Source organism: Lampetra fluviatilis, chromosome 10 (assembly GCF_964198595.1).
Source record: "Lampetra fluviatilis chromosome 10, kcLamFluv1.1, whole genome shotgun sequence".
Taxonomy (NCBI): Eukaryota; Metazoa; Chordata; class Hyperoartia; order Petromyzontiformes; family Petromyzontidae; genus Lampetra; species Lampetra fluviatilis.
The window spans coordinates 1303945-1319935 of NC_136284.1; the positions used below are offsets into that span (position 1 = coordinate 1303945).

At 49.5% G+C, this 15991-nt stretch overlaps 1 protein-coding gene across 1 annotated transcript; it reads right to left on the reverse strand.

The window, feature by feature from the left end:
- Positions 1-6081: 6081 nt before the first annotated feature.
- On the reverse strand, positions 6082-15930 carry LOC144934395 (uncharacterized). The gene is made up of 7 exons (XM_078860116.1): positions 15800-15930; positions 15043-15177; positions 14335-14559; positions 13678-13842; positions 12364-12531; positions 7644-7777; positions 6082-7122 (listed from the first exon to the last, which is right to left on the reverse strand). Exons 1-7 carry the CDS (start codon positions 15875-15877, stop codon positions 6150-6152), a joined length of 1878 nt encoding a protein of 625 aa, XP_078716242.1. The 5' UTR covers positions 15878-15930; the 3' UTR covers positions 6082-6149.
- Positions 15931-15991: the final 61 nt, after the last annotated feature.

Genomic DNA, 15991 nt, shown 5'->3' on the forward strand with positions numbered 1-15991 from the left:
GAAATCAATTGCAGGTCGTCCCAGTTCACGGCACGGCTAAATGCTGCGCCGCTGCTCCGCCTCAACAGGGTCACAAAATAAACAAAGATAGAGCTGTAATTGTTCCAATTTCGTATTTATAATGTAATTTATCTGTGTGTGGATTAAACTGCAGTTTATGACTGGTGAAGCAAATCTGAAAGTGTTATGATGAAGATAGTTTCAATGCAATGGCCCAATCAGCAACTGGTGACACAATGAAAGCGACACTTTATTTGAGACCCCATGAGGGATGCCTAAATAAAGAATTAATCACAGTGTTATTATCAATGCATTATTATTATATGGGCACACTGCTGTGATAGCTACTGGGGGGCACTGATGCGGTTTTCATTTGGACTCATGTTCAAGCACGCAAGGCTCCTTCATTCGGCATCAACACGAACTGTTCGGAGCATTTACAAGGACTCATGTCGAATATGTACCCACGTAGGTTCCAATAATGTTTCATAATAACACATGGTATCGTTCCAAGTTCCACCTTGAAAGTTACAGAGATCTGATATTTTTGTTTAATTAAACGATTCCATCAGCAGTGTAATTCCTGGCAAACCAAGACCAGCGCTCTACAGTTTTTAAAACACGTGACAGACCAAAAGGACCCATCTGTAGCCCTCCAAGCTGTGTTACTCAAATCCGCTGCACGCGAGAGAGAAGTTCTAACCTTGGTAAGTGTGGAGCAGCGTGGGCAACACCGCGCTCCGTCGCACACGCTCTCGTGAGTATCCCAGAGCTAGAGACGATGGCCTTTGGTGACCTTTAGTGAATATACATCACTCAATGTAATTGAGCCTCACACGAGATCACTGTCAACTTGTGGTTTTGGAGTCACACGGTGATTGAGCTGTGGCTTTGTTTTCATTAATCCACGAACCGCCATATGATCACTCATGGCTAAGACAGAGACCACAGCGATGCAGGGAATCACTCGGCAAGCGAATATGTTGATTCATACAGAGCGAGCCAGATTTTTTTTGGTACAGCAGCAGCAGCAGCCATACCCCAACGTGTATGAAAACAATCTGCTAATAATCTTCATGTAACACTCACGCGAAGTGAGATATATGCAGTTCTTGTGCCTGCGGAGGAGAGCGAGCTTTGGTGCGCCGATCGCATTCTTTACTGGCAGCGGTGAGCTTGCGGTGAGAAAGACGAGCAGGGAAACGTGGCCGCAAATGCAAGTCCGTGCTTGCTCCTGCGAGCACCGTGGCCTCTTAGGGTTCTTCATTGTACCCCCCCCCCCCACCGCGAACGCTTCTCTCGCTCACTGAATCCACCGGCCCTCATCGTCGACAGAATCCCATCCCATTCGCCAAACGTTCCGCCGGGATCAATAGGTGGAAATAAAAAAGTCAATCTCGTTAGTCCTAGGCCCGAACAGGTACTTTGCCCGGCATTGGCATGACCTTGGTACGGGGTCATAGGGGGCCCCTGGTGACTGGACGGGGGCCAACGAGGACATGCATTGACACTCCGCTGTGCTAATGCTGTGCATGTGAAAGCCCACGAGTGTGCGAATTGCGACGGATTGTCGCGTGTGTACACAGCCAAGGATTACGTACAAGTACGTTTATTCAGCGTGTGATCTCAATCCACATTGTAAAAGTCACTAGCTACGCAATCGGTTCCAGAGTTACCAAACACACTTCCCTCCCCATTCGTCCTCCCCATCCCATCAACCCATCCGTCCGCGTATTTATTTTCCACGAGCAGCGGCCAAGGGGCTGCGTTGTTACGCGCGCGCCGAGAAATTGGAAATGTGACCCACCTTGGCGCACCACTCCTGATGAAGGGACCTCCCTGCACAGCAGCACGCGCTCATCATGACCGTGGCGGAGTCCACACCCCCCCGACCTCCTCGGAGGAACGTCCTGCGGGGACATACGGGCGGTCGCAGACTCACTCAGAACTTGCTTCCAGAGGTTACTCCTTACACATTGCAATGCAATGCGCGAACACACACGCGCGCATATATGTGATGTGCACAGCGAAGACGGTCAGCACACACGTAACCCAGGTCATCCCGTCGAGTCTCAATGGGTTCGTTTCATCTGCTGGTTAAATGAAGCTGACTGACTTCAATCCACGGAGACGTTGCCTTTTCATAGGATCGGTTGTGAACTATAGTACCTGGAGATGAAAAAAGTATCCCTGAAGACAACATTGAAACAAAGTCTTGACTTCAAACTCATACAGCAAAAACAAATCACGAATAACCACACACGCGTACGGTTGTACTCTGCTTATAGCCCTGGCCACTCACGGTGCTTAGAGCATCTCCCTCTCACTCTTGCAGCAGCTCCTCGGCTCGCGAGTCTCAGCAGGCGTGCCGCCCGCGTGATGTTTCCCTTCGGTGGTCACTCGGCCACCACCCACCTCCTCCTCCAACCCCCCCCCCCCCCCATATGCCGCATGAGCCTCCTGAGTGGAGACCTGAAGTTATTGGGCGGCTGCTGCTGCCCTCCAGTCTACCTCCACTCGGAAGCATCCCACTGAGATTGGACGCTTGTGGAAATCTGGAATCCTCCCCAGCATGCCTCATTGCTCCCACGCTGTTGGCTAAGTGAAGGCATTGAATTCCTTGTCAAAAGCGTGCAGCTTCCTCCCCGCTGAATACATCACGTGTACAAAATATATATGTATTTTACTTAAGAAACACGGTTACAATTTTTAACACACTGCATTCAATCTTTTGGAATTCTATAAAGACAGTGCGGTCTAATGGGTAAACTGCAGAACCAACTTGCACACATTCTGCGGAGACTTTGCGAAGCGTGGGTGGCATCCCTGCAACAATATTTTGGATAGGCGACGACACACTTGCACAAACACGGGCACAAGACCATCGACAGGTGGTCTCTTCCACGCGACTTCCTGCGGCGACAAAGCCAAGACACGTGTCACTCTCGTCAAACGCATGAAGAATGCTCGCTTATAAACGCCCATCGTTAATGCCGCAATGCTTATTCACAATGGTCGGCCGTCTTCCTTTTTTTACAATTTATAAAGGCCCTCGGGTGAGCGTGACTTCGCATTTCGCATTTGCCATTCGGCAGCGCTACACGGACGGCGCAGTCTCGTATCTCAGAGGCCAAGGCGTCTGCAAAGCGCACCCCCTTAACTCTTAAAAAGAGAACGTTTAATGTAAAAGCAAAACATGAAAAAAATGAATTGCTCGTTTGAAGTGTTATCTTGACTGGGCCCCACAGGTGTGAAGCCTGGCATTAATGAGGTTGAAAGGCATTGCTGCGATGTAATTTGATACCAGGGTGCACATCGGGTTTCAAAAACACCTCCACAAATGAATTTCTGGCACCAAATAAAAGAGGCAAATGACTGTATGAATCTCACACATTAAAAAGCGATCCTCGGAGTTTTGCACCGCATTCAAAATATAATGGGCACGGAGCTGTGAAGTGGATGGCATGGGGGCTTAGTCGCTTTACCATTATGTGAGGCTCAATTAAAGAAAGCCTCAAATATGGGCGTGCTTGGCTGGGTTTTCCCACAGCGTGAAGTTACAGCACCACACGCGACTCACGGCCACACCGTCCTCACAGGGCCGGGCCGAGGACTCAAAACAAACAGCGCCGCTCGTCAGAGCCGCCAAGCGCTGCCGCAACGCTTGCGAGCTCGCATGCTGCGAGCCTATTCCCCCTGGGTTATTCATTGCTCTTTAATTCATTACGAAATTTTTAAATAACTTCTTGAGTGTCTGAGGGTGGTGTTGATGAGGCGGGGCTGTGCCAGGAGCTGTGCAGGCTCATGTGGGTGGGGGTGTGCAGGCCTGGCAGATGTTTGTCAGAACCAAATCTTTGACTCAAAGTCTTTATCAGAAGTACCACCCAGGCCGCGCTTTAGCCGAACCCATAGCTGGCTTCATTATTTATGAGGTTGCAACGGGGACACCAAGAATGTGAAGAAAGTAACAAGCCAGTAAACATGCAACGTTGAGCCAACCTTGATTGGTGTGTGGTTTTGACCGTTGCCCAACGCTCCACATTTAGTGGGAATAAACCCGTCATGAGGGGAAGTCAGGTAAGGGGATGCCCACCTGCCAAAGTTATTTACACTGACAATGGAAGATTGTTTCTGAAAAATTGGATTGCAGAAAATGTACAATCTCGATATTTTTCAGATGGAATTGTTTATATAATAACCAATGGAACATAATTACAGGAAATCATTCAATAACTTCATCGAAAAAGGGCTGCATTTTTTTTATGTTAAATTATGACAAGTAAGTGCGCTTGGGCAGGACACGTTGCTGGAAGGGGACGACAGCCGACGGGTCGAGATTGATGATGGAGTGGCGGCCAAAGGAGGACAAACATGGCCGAGGTGCCCACGGTCGAGAAGAAGCGACGACGAGGACAGCTCGTACGCAGGAGCCACGCGAATTGTTGCGTCGCAAGACCGGTGGCGGGGTGGTGACAACTTGGGGTCTTCAATCGGCAGTGGATGAATCATGACGATCAATGATGATGATCGCTTCACTGCGTACACCTATTTTAAATGAACCTCAAATGGTTGCATCAAGCCCCCGTTTACTTTTTGACAAAGGCTTAGCTGCAAATGTGCACTTTGCCAAGTGGCTAAGCAAGTCATGTCATCGGAACGATAATGGACGTTTCTGAAATATTTGCTGAATAAATGTATTCGTGAACAAGACAGCACAGTGCAAACAGGGAAGGGAATTATGCATGCACAAAGTAAGAATAGATCACAGAGTGAGAATGTAAAGAAAATCTTTATTTTTACTGCGAAAACATTTTCGTAAAAACCAACTACCGTGTCTGAAAATCACGCTCACAGGGTCGACGAACGCTTGCGGTCGGTAATTGCGAACAATTACAGGTACTGCCAGTCATTGCTCACGCTGGAGTTTCTCACTGGGGCCGAGCGATTTTAAGTCGCTGGAGATATTCCCACCTTTGCTACTCGCATCCGCAAGACGACACAGTTGTCTGCGCGATCATGACACAACTTGCCGAAGCGACGCGCGCTGCACGCTGCGACGTTCGTCTTACCGCGCGTGGAATGCATTGTCCATGAAACATTAAGTGTGCATCTTACTGAGTGCGTAACTACTAAAGCCAAGGAGGCATCATACTCATCTGCAGTCACGAAAGCTTCAATCCTAGATTACCAAGAAGGCATCGTCGGTGAGTGTGTGTGTTCAACTCCACCGCACTCCAGCCTGGTGCAACACGACACGCAGCAGCAATTGTCATTTTGTCCGTGGTCATTCGAACTAACTAAATATACTAACTATACTCTTTGGTTATTTCGGTAAAGTCACGTAGGTATAAAATAAAAAATATTTTTTTATACCTACGTGACTTTACCGAAAGAACCAAAAAGTACGGATTCCTGCAGTCACTAAATAGTTATTTTTCAGAAGCGACCTGGCCACAATTGGAAGCTCAACATAGAGGCTTATTACATGAAAATTTACAGCAGCCAAATACTCTAAACGCATGTTTCTAATAGTGGAGGGAAAAAGCAGTGGACCACGCGACCACGGGGAGAACATGCAAACTTCAAATATACAGGCGTCAGGGTCGGGATCGGGATCGAATCCATGACCTTCTGTATACCAGGCGCGGGAGTTAACATCTCACCACCGTGGTGCCCAAACAACACACGTTCAAACCACACACATATGCGCGAGAAATGTAAATAGAAAAAAAATATTCTTGACAAGGATATTCAAATCAAGGTAATTTTCAAATGTATTTAAGCTTTTCAAATAAGCTTTGCTCATTAACATATTCGTTGGCAATGGGATATAAGATACAGACACTGGGCAGGCGGAGTAAGGGAGGGGTCCAGCCACTTTGCTAAAGCCCTGCGGTGGATCTGGTGTCCTCAGAGTGGCTCGCCGTGCTACGGCACGACGCGAATCGTCGTTTTGCCACCATCTCACTCTCACAATGTTTTGATCGCCCCCCGCGTAAAAAGCACAGGTTTAAACGATCCTATTTACTTCAAACATAACCATCGGTAAAAATGCAGATGTAGCCTTATATAAGAGAATGAGTCTGAAATAAATATATATAAATAGGGAACCCAGAAGGCGCCACTCTTTGTCCAGCTGTGGCCGCAAGTCACCAGCATCGCTTGAGCACGCCGGGTGCCTCGCTCTCAGCGGGGGTCACGTCGCTCTCCCCGACGGTCGCCGGCGGCTCGCACGCCAAGTCCCTGATCATCGCTTCCAGTTCCTTTCTCGCTTTCTTCTTTTTCTTCTTCACTTTGCTCAGTTTCTGGGCTGGAGAGCTTGCTGCAGGGTGGTCGCCACCGGGTTGATGAGGAGCTTTGCCAACATACGCCGCCGGCGGGGGAGGCTGGTGCTCCTGGTCGCGTGCCAAGTTTCTGGGCTCTTCCCCGGAGAAACAGTCGCTGACGGACTCCGCTTGGGACGCGTGCGAGTGAACCATCACGTCCACGGAGCTGACGTTTTGTGGGGCAACCAACAGCAACCCACCGCCGGGAGCCTGCTCCTCTGCGGGATCGCTAAGGAAGTCCACGCAATCCTCCAGGAACGAGGGATCGTCGAAGGTAGGAATGAGTGTGGCGTGAGACCTCTTCAACCTGCGCGGCTTGTTCTGGTGAGCCGCGACGGGCCTCCGCTGACGCTCCTTTGCCGGGGCTTCTGGAGATCTTGACGATGCGGTCTTCTCACCAAGTCTCCCACCAGGGAGCAGAGGCGAAGCAGCCACTTTAGCACCCGTCGTTGCAACGGCACCATTTTGGGCAGAGACCCCGTGTTTTTGTTTTGAGCCTGCCGCTGCCGGCTCTGCATGACTTTGTCCTTCGAGTCGACTCCACTGTGAGTCCTCCGCAGAGAGATTTGACACAGCTGGGCTGACCTCCGGAGAATGGAGAGGGTGCCGCGCCTGACTGTTGTCAGAGTGTGCGACACTGGAGGTGCTGCCACCGTGAAGGCCTCGGGAAATGCTCTGCGTGAGCTCGAGGTGATCGCTGGAGCAAGGGCTGTCTAAGTGGCCCATAGGCTCCTCGCCTGGCGCGCTCTCCACGCACAGCTGGAGCCTCTCGATGATCTCCAGCTCGAGCTGAGCCCTGGGTGGAAACAGAAACCACAGCCACGTTACCACGCAGCGTGCTGACCTTGAGACGCTAACACCATCGTGGGTCAGATTAGAGGTGAAGTCATTTTGTTCAACCACACCGAGAGAGGGAAAGAGGAACACAATTGTCATATAACAAACACAAATTAGACACCATATTTACAATTACGATAGGCCAAAGGGCTTAGGCAGGACACAGCGTCAGATGAGATTATGGCTGATGGACAAGGCTGGTGAAGAAACACTGCAGACATAGAGCAATGAGATCAGTTGACGTGCAGGAGAGCGACGTGGATAGGAGCAGCAATGGACCGTGATGGACGGTGGCGGTGTGGAGTGGCTTTCAACCAGCAGTGGATCGACAATAACCGATGGCGATACTTAACAAAGACCACGGACGAGCAGCCAGCTCCTCGTCATTACCCGGGGATCAGCGTGGTGAAGTATGAAGGGTAAGTTTCAGCATCGCGATGAAGGACGACATTTCCGTGGGGCTGGGGCCGGCCGCCGTACCTGAGAACATGCTCCTTGTGCAGGAAGTTGGCGTCCCTCTCGCCGTGACGCCACTGCTGCAGCAGATCCCCCAGCTGCGGACAGTCGCGCTCCAGGCCCTGCTCCAGCTCCCGCTCCAGATCCAGCGCCGCCAGCTGGTAAACATGAATGGCATGGAGCGTTCGTCGCTTGCCGAGTGAATGCGCCAAGCGGCCCCGGCAATGCACGGGGCAGCCCCGGTGTACGTGCACAGCACGTACTCTTTGGTTCTTTCGGTAAAGTCACGTAGTTAGAACGTTTGTCAATCCACTGCTGGATGAGGGCCACCCCATGCCTTGCAGGGCATGTGGTTTATTTGACCATATTTCACCACGTTCGTGCATGCAGGTTGAAGGCAGGACTTGTAGACGCGGGGACATAGAAGTACAGGTTAAATGTCTCTGGTTTTACATTAACAGGTTAAATGTCTTTACATTAACAGGTTAAATGTCTCACTAACACAGCCACCGTTGCTCGTTTTCCTCGATGTGGCGGTGGCTCTCTGATCTTACATTGACATGCTAATCTCTCACAAGACAATGGCCACCTCCGCAGCTTCGTCGTCGTGGAGGTAGCTTTCCGATCTTACATTGACATGCACATTTCTCACTTTGACATCACTAGCCCCGCCCACGTCGCTTATGACCCTTGGGCTACACCCATTTCAAACCTTTAAAACATCCTGCCTCAGCAGCTTTCCCACTATTTTTTCCCCTGATGACGATTGCTTGTGTTGCGATCGAAACGACGTAGTTTTTAGTGTGTTTGTTATTTTTTATTTTTTTTATTTTAACCTATCTACGTGACTTTACCGAAAGACCCAAGAATATAAGTACAGTACACTACAACAATGGATTATGCTGCCCTGACTTCTACTGCACCTCCAAATAACTCGGCTGTCTAGAACAATTTGACGTGCATAGTGGCCGCCTGTTAAAGGCTCTACACTGCTGAGCTTAGCTTTTGACATCAGATGGAGATCAGACTCATAGGTGCACATAGGAGAAAAATGACATCTTTAGATGCCACTCAGTTCTTTCAATTGCACGGCGCCTTGAGACTTTTTTTGTGAAAGGCGCCTTACAAGTACAGATAACTATTATTCCAAGTAATTATATGGGGCCCACTTGTTGTGTACGTTTTAAAATGTACCATAATTATGTGGGGGTGTAACAATCCTTGCCGCTTGGTGTGCGTTTTAATGTATTACTTTACTTTCGTACATGTTATATGTATTGGTGTTCGCGCGACGCCTGCAGCCACTGGAGGCTGCTACACTCACAATATAAATTTTTAAAAAACATTGATTTGACTCACGACCCTGCATTACGACAAATCATCAAAGTTGAGGGGGGTAGAACTGTTATTATTTGGTTCTTTCGGTTAAGTCACGTCTAAAGATAAAATAATAAATTAAATTAAATAATAGAATACGACGTTTCGATTGCAACACAAGCAATCATCATCAGGTATAATGAAATAGCGACATAAAATCTAACCAGAAAACTATAGACAGACATATTAGCAGACAGATATCACCAAGATACATAGCGGGAGCAACACAGGTAACAGAGAGGGGTGATCGTCTCTGTGGGGTGGCCTTAAATAGACAGAGGGGGGGGCGGAGGCAGAGAGAAGGAAGGGGGGTTAGAGAAAAAATTTGCAAATCAATGAGTGGTCAACAGACGTGGTGCTGCACGGCAAGTAAGCCTGAAAATCAGGAGGACACACTAAAATTAAATAACCTAGTAAAATATCGAAATGTAATGTAATACAACACAGAGGGTCGGTCAACACACAATTAACGCATAGCCTGGTTGATTACGTATTTCAAAGATTGCTAAGTTAGAATTTAAGTGTGAACATTCTAAAGAGGACACAGGCAGAGAAAACAAGTCGCCAGAGAGAGAGAGAAAAAAGATAAGCTTAAAACTTCCCCGTAGAAGTGGTTCAATCTTAATTTTAGAACTTTCGTGACTGCAGGAATTATTTTTTGGTTCTTTCGGTTAAGTCACGTCTAAAGATAAAAAGAAAGAACCAAATAATAATTCCTGCAGTCACGAAAGTTCTAAAATTAAGAATGAACCACTTCTACGGGGAAGTTTTAAGCTTATCTTTTTCTCTCTCTCTCTGGCGACTTGTTTTCTCTGCCTGTGTCCTCTTTAGAATGTTCACACTTAAATTCTAACTTAGCAATCTTTGAAATACGTAATCAACCAGGCTATGCGTTAATTGTGTGTTGACCGACCCTCTGTGTTGTATTACATTACATTTCGATATTTTACTAGGTTATTTAATTTTAGTGTGTCCTCCTGATTTTCAGGCTTACTTGCCGTGCAGCACCACGTCTGTTGACCACTCATTGATTTGCAAATTTTTTCTCTAACCCCCCTTCCTTCTCTCTGCCTCCGTCCCCCCCCTCTGTCTATTTAAGGCCACCCCACAGAGACGATCACCCCTCTCTGTTACCTGTGTTGCTCCCGCTATGTATCTTGGTGATATCTGTCTGCTAATATGTCTGTCTATAGTTTTCTGGTTAGATTTTATGTCGCTATTTCATTATACCTGATGATGATTGCTTGTGTTGCAATCGAAACGTCGTATTCTATTATTTAATTTAATTTATTATTTTATCTTTAGACGTGACTTAACCGAAAGAACCAAATAATAATTCCTGCAGTCACGAAAGTTCTAAAATTAAGGGGGTAGAACTGCTCTAGCCGTGCCTTCCGATTTTAACCGGCCTTGGTAGATGTTCACGGCTCTCTAACCGAAGCATGGCTCATGATAACTGATATTTTCAGCGAGCGACACTCCACTTCGGCTTCAAAGAACACAACCGCGAGCTTTGGCGCTGCAACAATGGCGTGAATATGATGGATGGCTCTCAAGGGAAACTCATACCATGAGACATCACACAGGCCCGCAGAGTGTTTTCATTTTTCACGAAGCCAGAAAGGGAAGGGAAGCAGCCGTATCACGTGTACATTAGTATCGGTACGCCTTCTCCATTGACCACCACTCGCCTGCTGAGACCAGAGGCTACCCAACTTTGTTACCGCCCAACGCCTTGATATCCGAACACGAGATACGACTCATAACGCCGCCGCCCCCGCCAAGCCCCTCTCGACGCTTCCCAATTCCGGTGGTTTACGCGAAGGGCGCGTGTGCGGTCAAGTGGCTGAGCGCAGCACCTGTGCGCATTTGTTGAACTGCCAACGCAGTGGCGTGTGGAACGTTTGTGATCCAAGGTGCCCCGGAGTGGATTTGATTTATTGGGCTTGTGATTATTTCTGACAGCCATGTAACTCTGTTGAATTCGATACGTGTTGGTTGCATCGCCCCGCTCTCCACTCACTTGCTTACACATGCATACGCTTGTTGGTAACGTACAACAAACATTGCTTGACAGTAATTTTATAATTATAAACAGCACTTTGGCAATCCACTGCTGGATGAAGGTTTCCCCATATAAGGCTAGTCAGCGCAATTTGTTTTGACCATACTACAGCCCGGCGACTTGAGTTAAATTCTCCAACGGCTAAGATCAGTGGCGGTGATATCTTAACCGGTCTTGGGTGGCCCCCGCTTCACAAACTCGCACTGACCAGCCTGGTGAAGTATGGTCAAACGTTACGTCAGTGTACGTATATTGGGTTTATAGGTTTCTACATTCATAAACTTACCAAAGACAGCTACACCTCATGTGTAAAATACAAAGCTGGAACTCGCTCTAAAGGAAATGGTAGGGGCACTTCATAGTTAATTCATCTGCGTCAGTTAACTTTGTTTTCCCAGGTGAGTACTCGAAGGACAAGGATGAAATCCCGTTTGAATCTGAATCCGATCCTGATAAAGATTCTGATTCACCGAGACGACTAAAATCGCTCACGTAAACACAAGAACAACGACGAAGCACAGAGCAATGAGAGCGGAGGCAACCAACGAGAAAGTGGTGCACAAACAACCGCTGTGCAGACGAAATGGAAACGGTGTAGGACGTGGCCAAGCACAGGCACCTCTCGATTTACGAAAGGGATGCGTTCTTCAAAAAACACGCGCGTAAAGCGAAATTTCTTAAATCGGAATGGCTTTGCCCGTTCATTTCATACTAAAAATTAAGGATGTGTTTTGGACATTCCAACTTTACTCCAAACCTAAAAATATAATACACCGATATCACTTTTCACGATACAAAACATAATAATAAAGAATATAGATATCAAAACGATTTAATCATAAGAAGACAAAAATTATTAACCTTTTCAGGAAAAGTCACCAAAACATCTACATGTTGGAATAGCTCGGAAAGGCGATGTGGAAGCATTACATTTGCACTGTAGGGATACCGTGACGTTGGAGCGGATGGATGATGCAGGCTCCCAGGTGCTTCTCGTTTGATGGTCTTATGGTGTGTGCCATGTTACATTTCGTTCACATGCAAATTCGATTTTGATAATGGAAAAATGGCCATAGTTTGTCAATTGCGTGAATGTGAAATTTCGTAAACCTGTATCAAATTTCCTGGAATGAAAGTTGAATCGGACAAAGTAGGTTTACGAACCATTCAGAGTCAAATTAACTAACAGAAATATCAACCCAGATTCAGGGTGAATATTGCACGAGTGTGTAAGCAGACAGGGGACGTGTGCGTGAGCTGCCCCCCATGCCGGCGCAGGGACGCGGTGCACCCTGGGTAAACCTGAGAGCCGTGAGCGCAGGAGCCCTCGGAGGCCGAGTTGTAGGCGTTGTCCTCGTCCAGGTAGTTGGGAGGCTTCGGCTGCAGCGAGTGGTGGAGGCTGTTTGTGAGCGCGTTCATGCGGAACAGCAGCTCGTCCACCTGGCCCTCAAACTCCTCCAGCATGAGACCCTGCACGGGCGCACATGCACACATGCACGCACACAAAAAAAACCAAAGACAAATATCCCACATATAGCCTTCACAGACTGTTGGGGCAAGTGCTGTTAGCGAGCACCTTTGAAGGCTGGCACGGCATATGAGGGGTTGGGTGGCCAACACCACGCCCGGCCGCCTTTGTCTCGCCAGTGGCGATGTTTACACACCGCACCAGGTACTCATTTGAGGCTGAGTCGACCTAGGGAGGCCCAGGACCGGTTAAGATAATCGTCACTGGTGTTGGCCGTGAGCAGGAATCGAACCCGGATCGCCGGGTTCATAGCCCAGCGCGCTAGCCGCTACACTACCGCTCCCTACACCACACGCATACACCCGCACACACGCACTCGCACACACATGCACAAACGCACACATGCAAGCACACGCGTGCACACACACATGCAAGCACACACGCGAGCACGCGCACAGGATGAGACCGCACGGTTACTCCACTTACGTACGGGGTTGAATATAACGTCAAAAACAACGAAGAACAACAATGGCTACCATTTGTCACCAGGTGGTGGTGATGCCATCATGGCGCTTGTGCCAGGGTAGGTGCACTGTGAGGCAATGTGAAGTGAAAGGCTCATTAGCAGAAGGGTCATGGGACAAACCCAGGTGTCATGGTGTAATGGACCAAGATGACGAGCACGTGCACCACCTGTGCTGCTCGCTGTGCCAACTTGCTGCGTTTAAGCCACCTGGCGCTCTGCCCATGTACCAAGTGAGCATTGCTGCTTCAACCACATCAAAGATTTCCCGCATAGCCTGTCGAGAGTTGTATCCTGCAACTACTTTTTGTGAGCACCTATTGAGGCCGGTACAGCACACGACGGGGTGGTGTGGCTAGAATCACACCTGGCCACCTTTGTCTTCCCAGAGCTGATGCTTACACACTTGCACCAGATGCTTATTTATGGCTGTGGACCAATTCAGATTATGCCACTGATGATGGCCATGGCCGGGAATCGAACTCAGGCCACCGCAATTCATAGCGGAGCATGCGCCACCACTCCAACCATTTATAAAAAACACACACACGCAAGAACGCGACACTGACACGCACACTGGGGTGACAGGGGACATCAGAGACACTCAGCAGGATGCGAGGCCCACCGGCGGAACGGGCGGCTCGAGATCCTGCGATGGAACCCTTCGGCCCAGCAGCACGGCGAGCTCGCGCAGCAAGAACCCGGCAACGTCGCGTGGCCACACCACGTGCCTCCTCCGCAGGGTTGCACGGCGAGCCCGCCGCATGACGGCTCGCAGGATGCTGTAGAGCTGCACGCGACGCAGCCACGGGGAGAATCACAGGGTGAGATAAAGCTTCCAGCTCTGGAAGTTTAACTACCCGTCATCAATGGCCATGATCAATCCACTGCCGGGTGAAGGCCTCCCAAAGCCGTCGCTATCTCTCGCGGTCCTGCGACGTAGCAATCTACCCAGCACCTGCACATGAGCTTTTTTCATCTCTGTATTTCTGAGTTCTCCATGTCAGTGTCTTCACCAACCTATACTTTACGATGTGATGCGAGTGATGCATTGAACTTAACTGCAATCGCTATTAGGTGCACATGGACTCCCGTGGAGACCCGCAGTCTCACGTAGAGACCCATACCATGCAATGTAACGGGATGTGGGTAATGGCTTTCATTTCACCGCAGTCACAATAAGACGACTTCTTAATTCCCCACTCACGCGGTGGTTAAACGCCTGAGTAAATCAGCCGAGCGGATGACAGCAGCAGCGCGGTGAGTGTGGGGCGTCTCTCACAACGGCGATCCAGAGGAGACCTCCGGCGAGGAGGAAGGTGACGTAGAACGCAGCGGCTCCCTCGGAACGGGAGAGGGCCGAGACATGGCGCGTGCCGCTGGCGCCCAGCAGGGTCAGCAGAAGTGTTTCCCAGGCCGACAGCAGATCCACGTAGGCACGCGTCAACCTCCCGAAGCACACGTAGCCCAGGCTGGAGAAGGCCAGTAGCAGCAGTGCCAGGCACAGCTGGAACGAGCACAGCAACGTGGTCTCTGTGATGCACGCTAAGCCAGACATCTTGAAGGCTCGTGTTTTATAGAGCCGCCCTCCTTCATATCAGGTCGTCTCAGAGCGCTTTGCGCCCGATATGCAACTTGCATCGCATGTCATCCCGACACATTTCAAAGGGCAAACCCGTTGGCAGCCGTCCCTGTGTGGCGCATGGTGCCTCGGCACTTGGCCTGCAAGGGGCCATTGGTCTGCCAGCAGGGGGCGATGATTGCCCACGCGTGATCCCAATAAACTTCTGTACATCATGGGACCTATCTTGCCAATATAAAAATATAAGAATAGGTTTACCCTTTCTGGCAACAAAACAGTTGTGCAAAGAATCATGTCTGCATTAACCACATATACTTGTGGTGAACATGCACGTCTGCACATTGGTTCAGCCTAAATGTCGCGAGCGCAGTCTTGCAGTGCGGTGCTCGTGTGAGAAGAGGCGCTCACCACGAGCGGGGGGAGGTGTGTGCGCCCGAAGTTCAGGGGTGACAGACACACGGCCATGGGGCCCAAGCAGCGCAGCGCGTGCAGCGTCCGCACCAGCAGCAGAAAGAGCACCACCGCCGAGAGCCAGCGAGACGTCTGCGGGAGCACGGGGAGACCCCACGATGAGTTACGGTCACGATGGACTCCACTGGTAATGCGTTCACCATGCGAGCACACATGGCGACTTGCACGCAATTAACATCAACCTCTGACAAGGGAACAAAAGCAAATGGTGCGGCAACGACCGCCGTTGAAGGCTGCCCTGGTGCATTATGGTATAAAGGAGAGCGGCCAGGTAAGGCAGGGTGATAAATACCACAGGAGGTGTGCTCCGCTAGTAATGGCGCAGGTCACGCTTCTCACGTCGCCTGCTGGTCCACTCATTATGTGCAGAAGGTCTTGCCCATTAACATTGTTCTAAACTCTACAATTTGGATTTTAATAGCATCTCAATGCAACTGCATTTCAAGACACTAGCAATAACATCGTGCGACAACAGTCATACTGATACGAAGACAATAGCGTTGCAGATATTACTAACTTATGCCATTCCTGTTAGCATAAATCTACCCAAGCCCCGTTTGTAATATGACTCCACTGACAACACACGCTTGGCTTGCCACGGTTGCATATACACAGGAGACATTCGCGGCTGTCAAATTAATCCCCGATGATGATGCGCTGGAAAGATGAGCGCCCGATGAATAAAACACATAACCTGATCCCACGCGGCCAGAGGGCCCACGTCCAGCGTTGCCTCCAGGAAGGTCACCTCCAGGTACTCGATCAGCGTCATTGCCACCACGAAGCGGTTCACATAAACCGCAAAGTGGGCGAGCGCCACCACCACCATGCCGGCCTGTGACCCACAGCAGAGCGTGGCGCGCGCGGTTAGGCGCCGCTCCAGGTA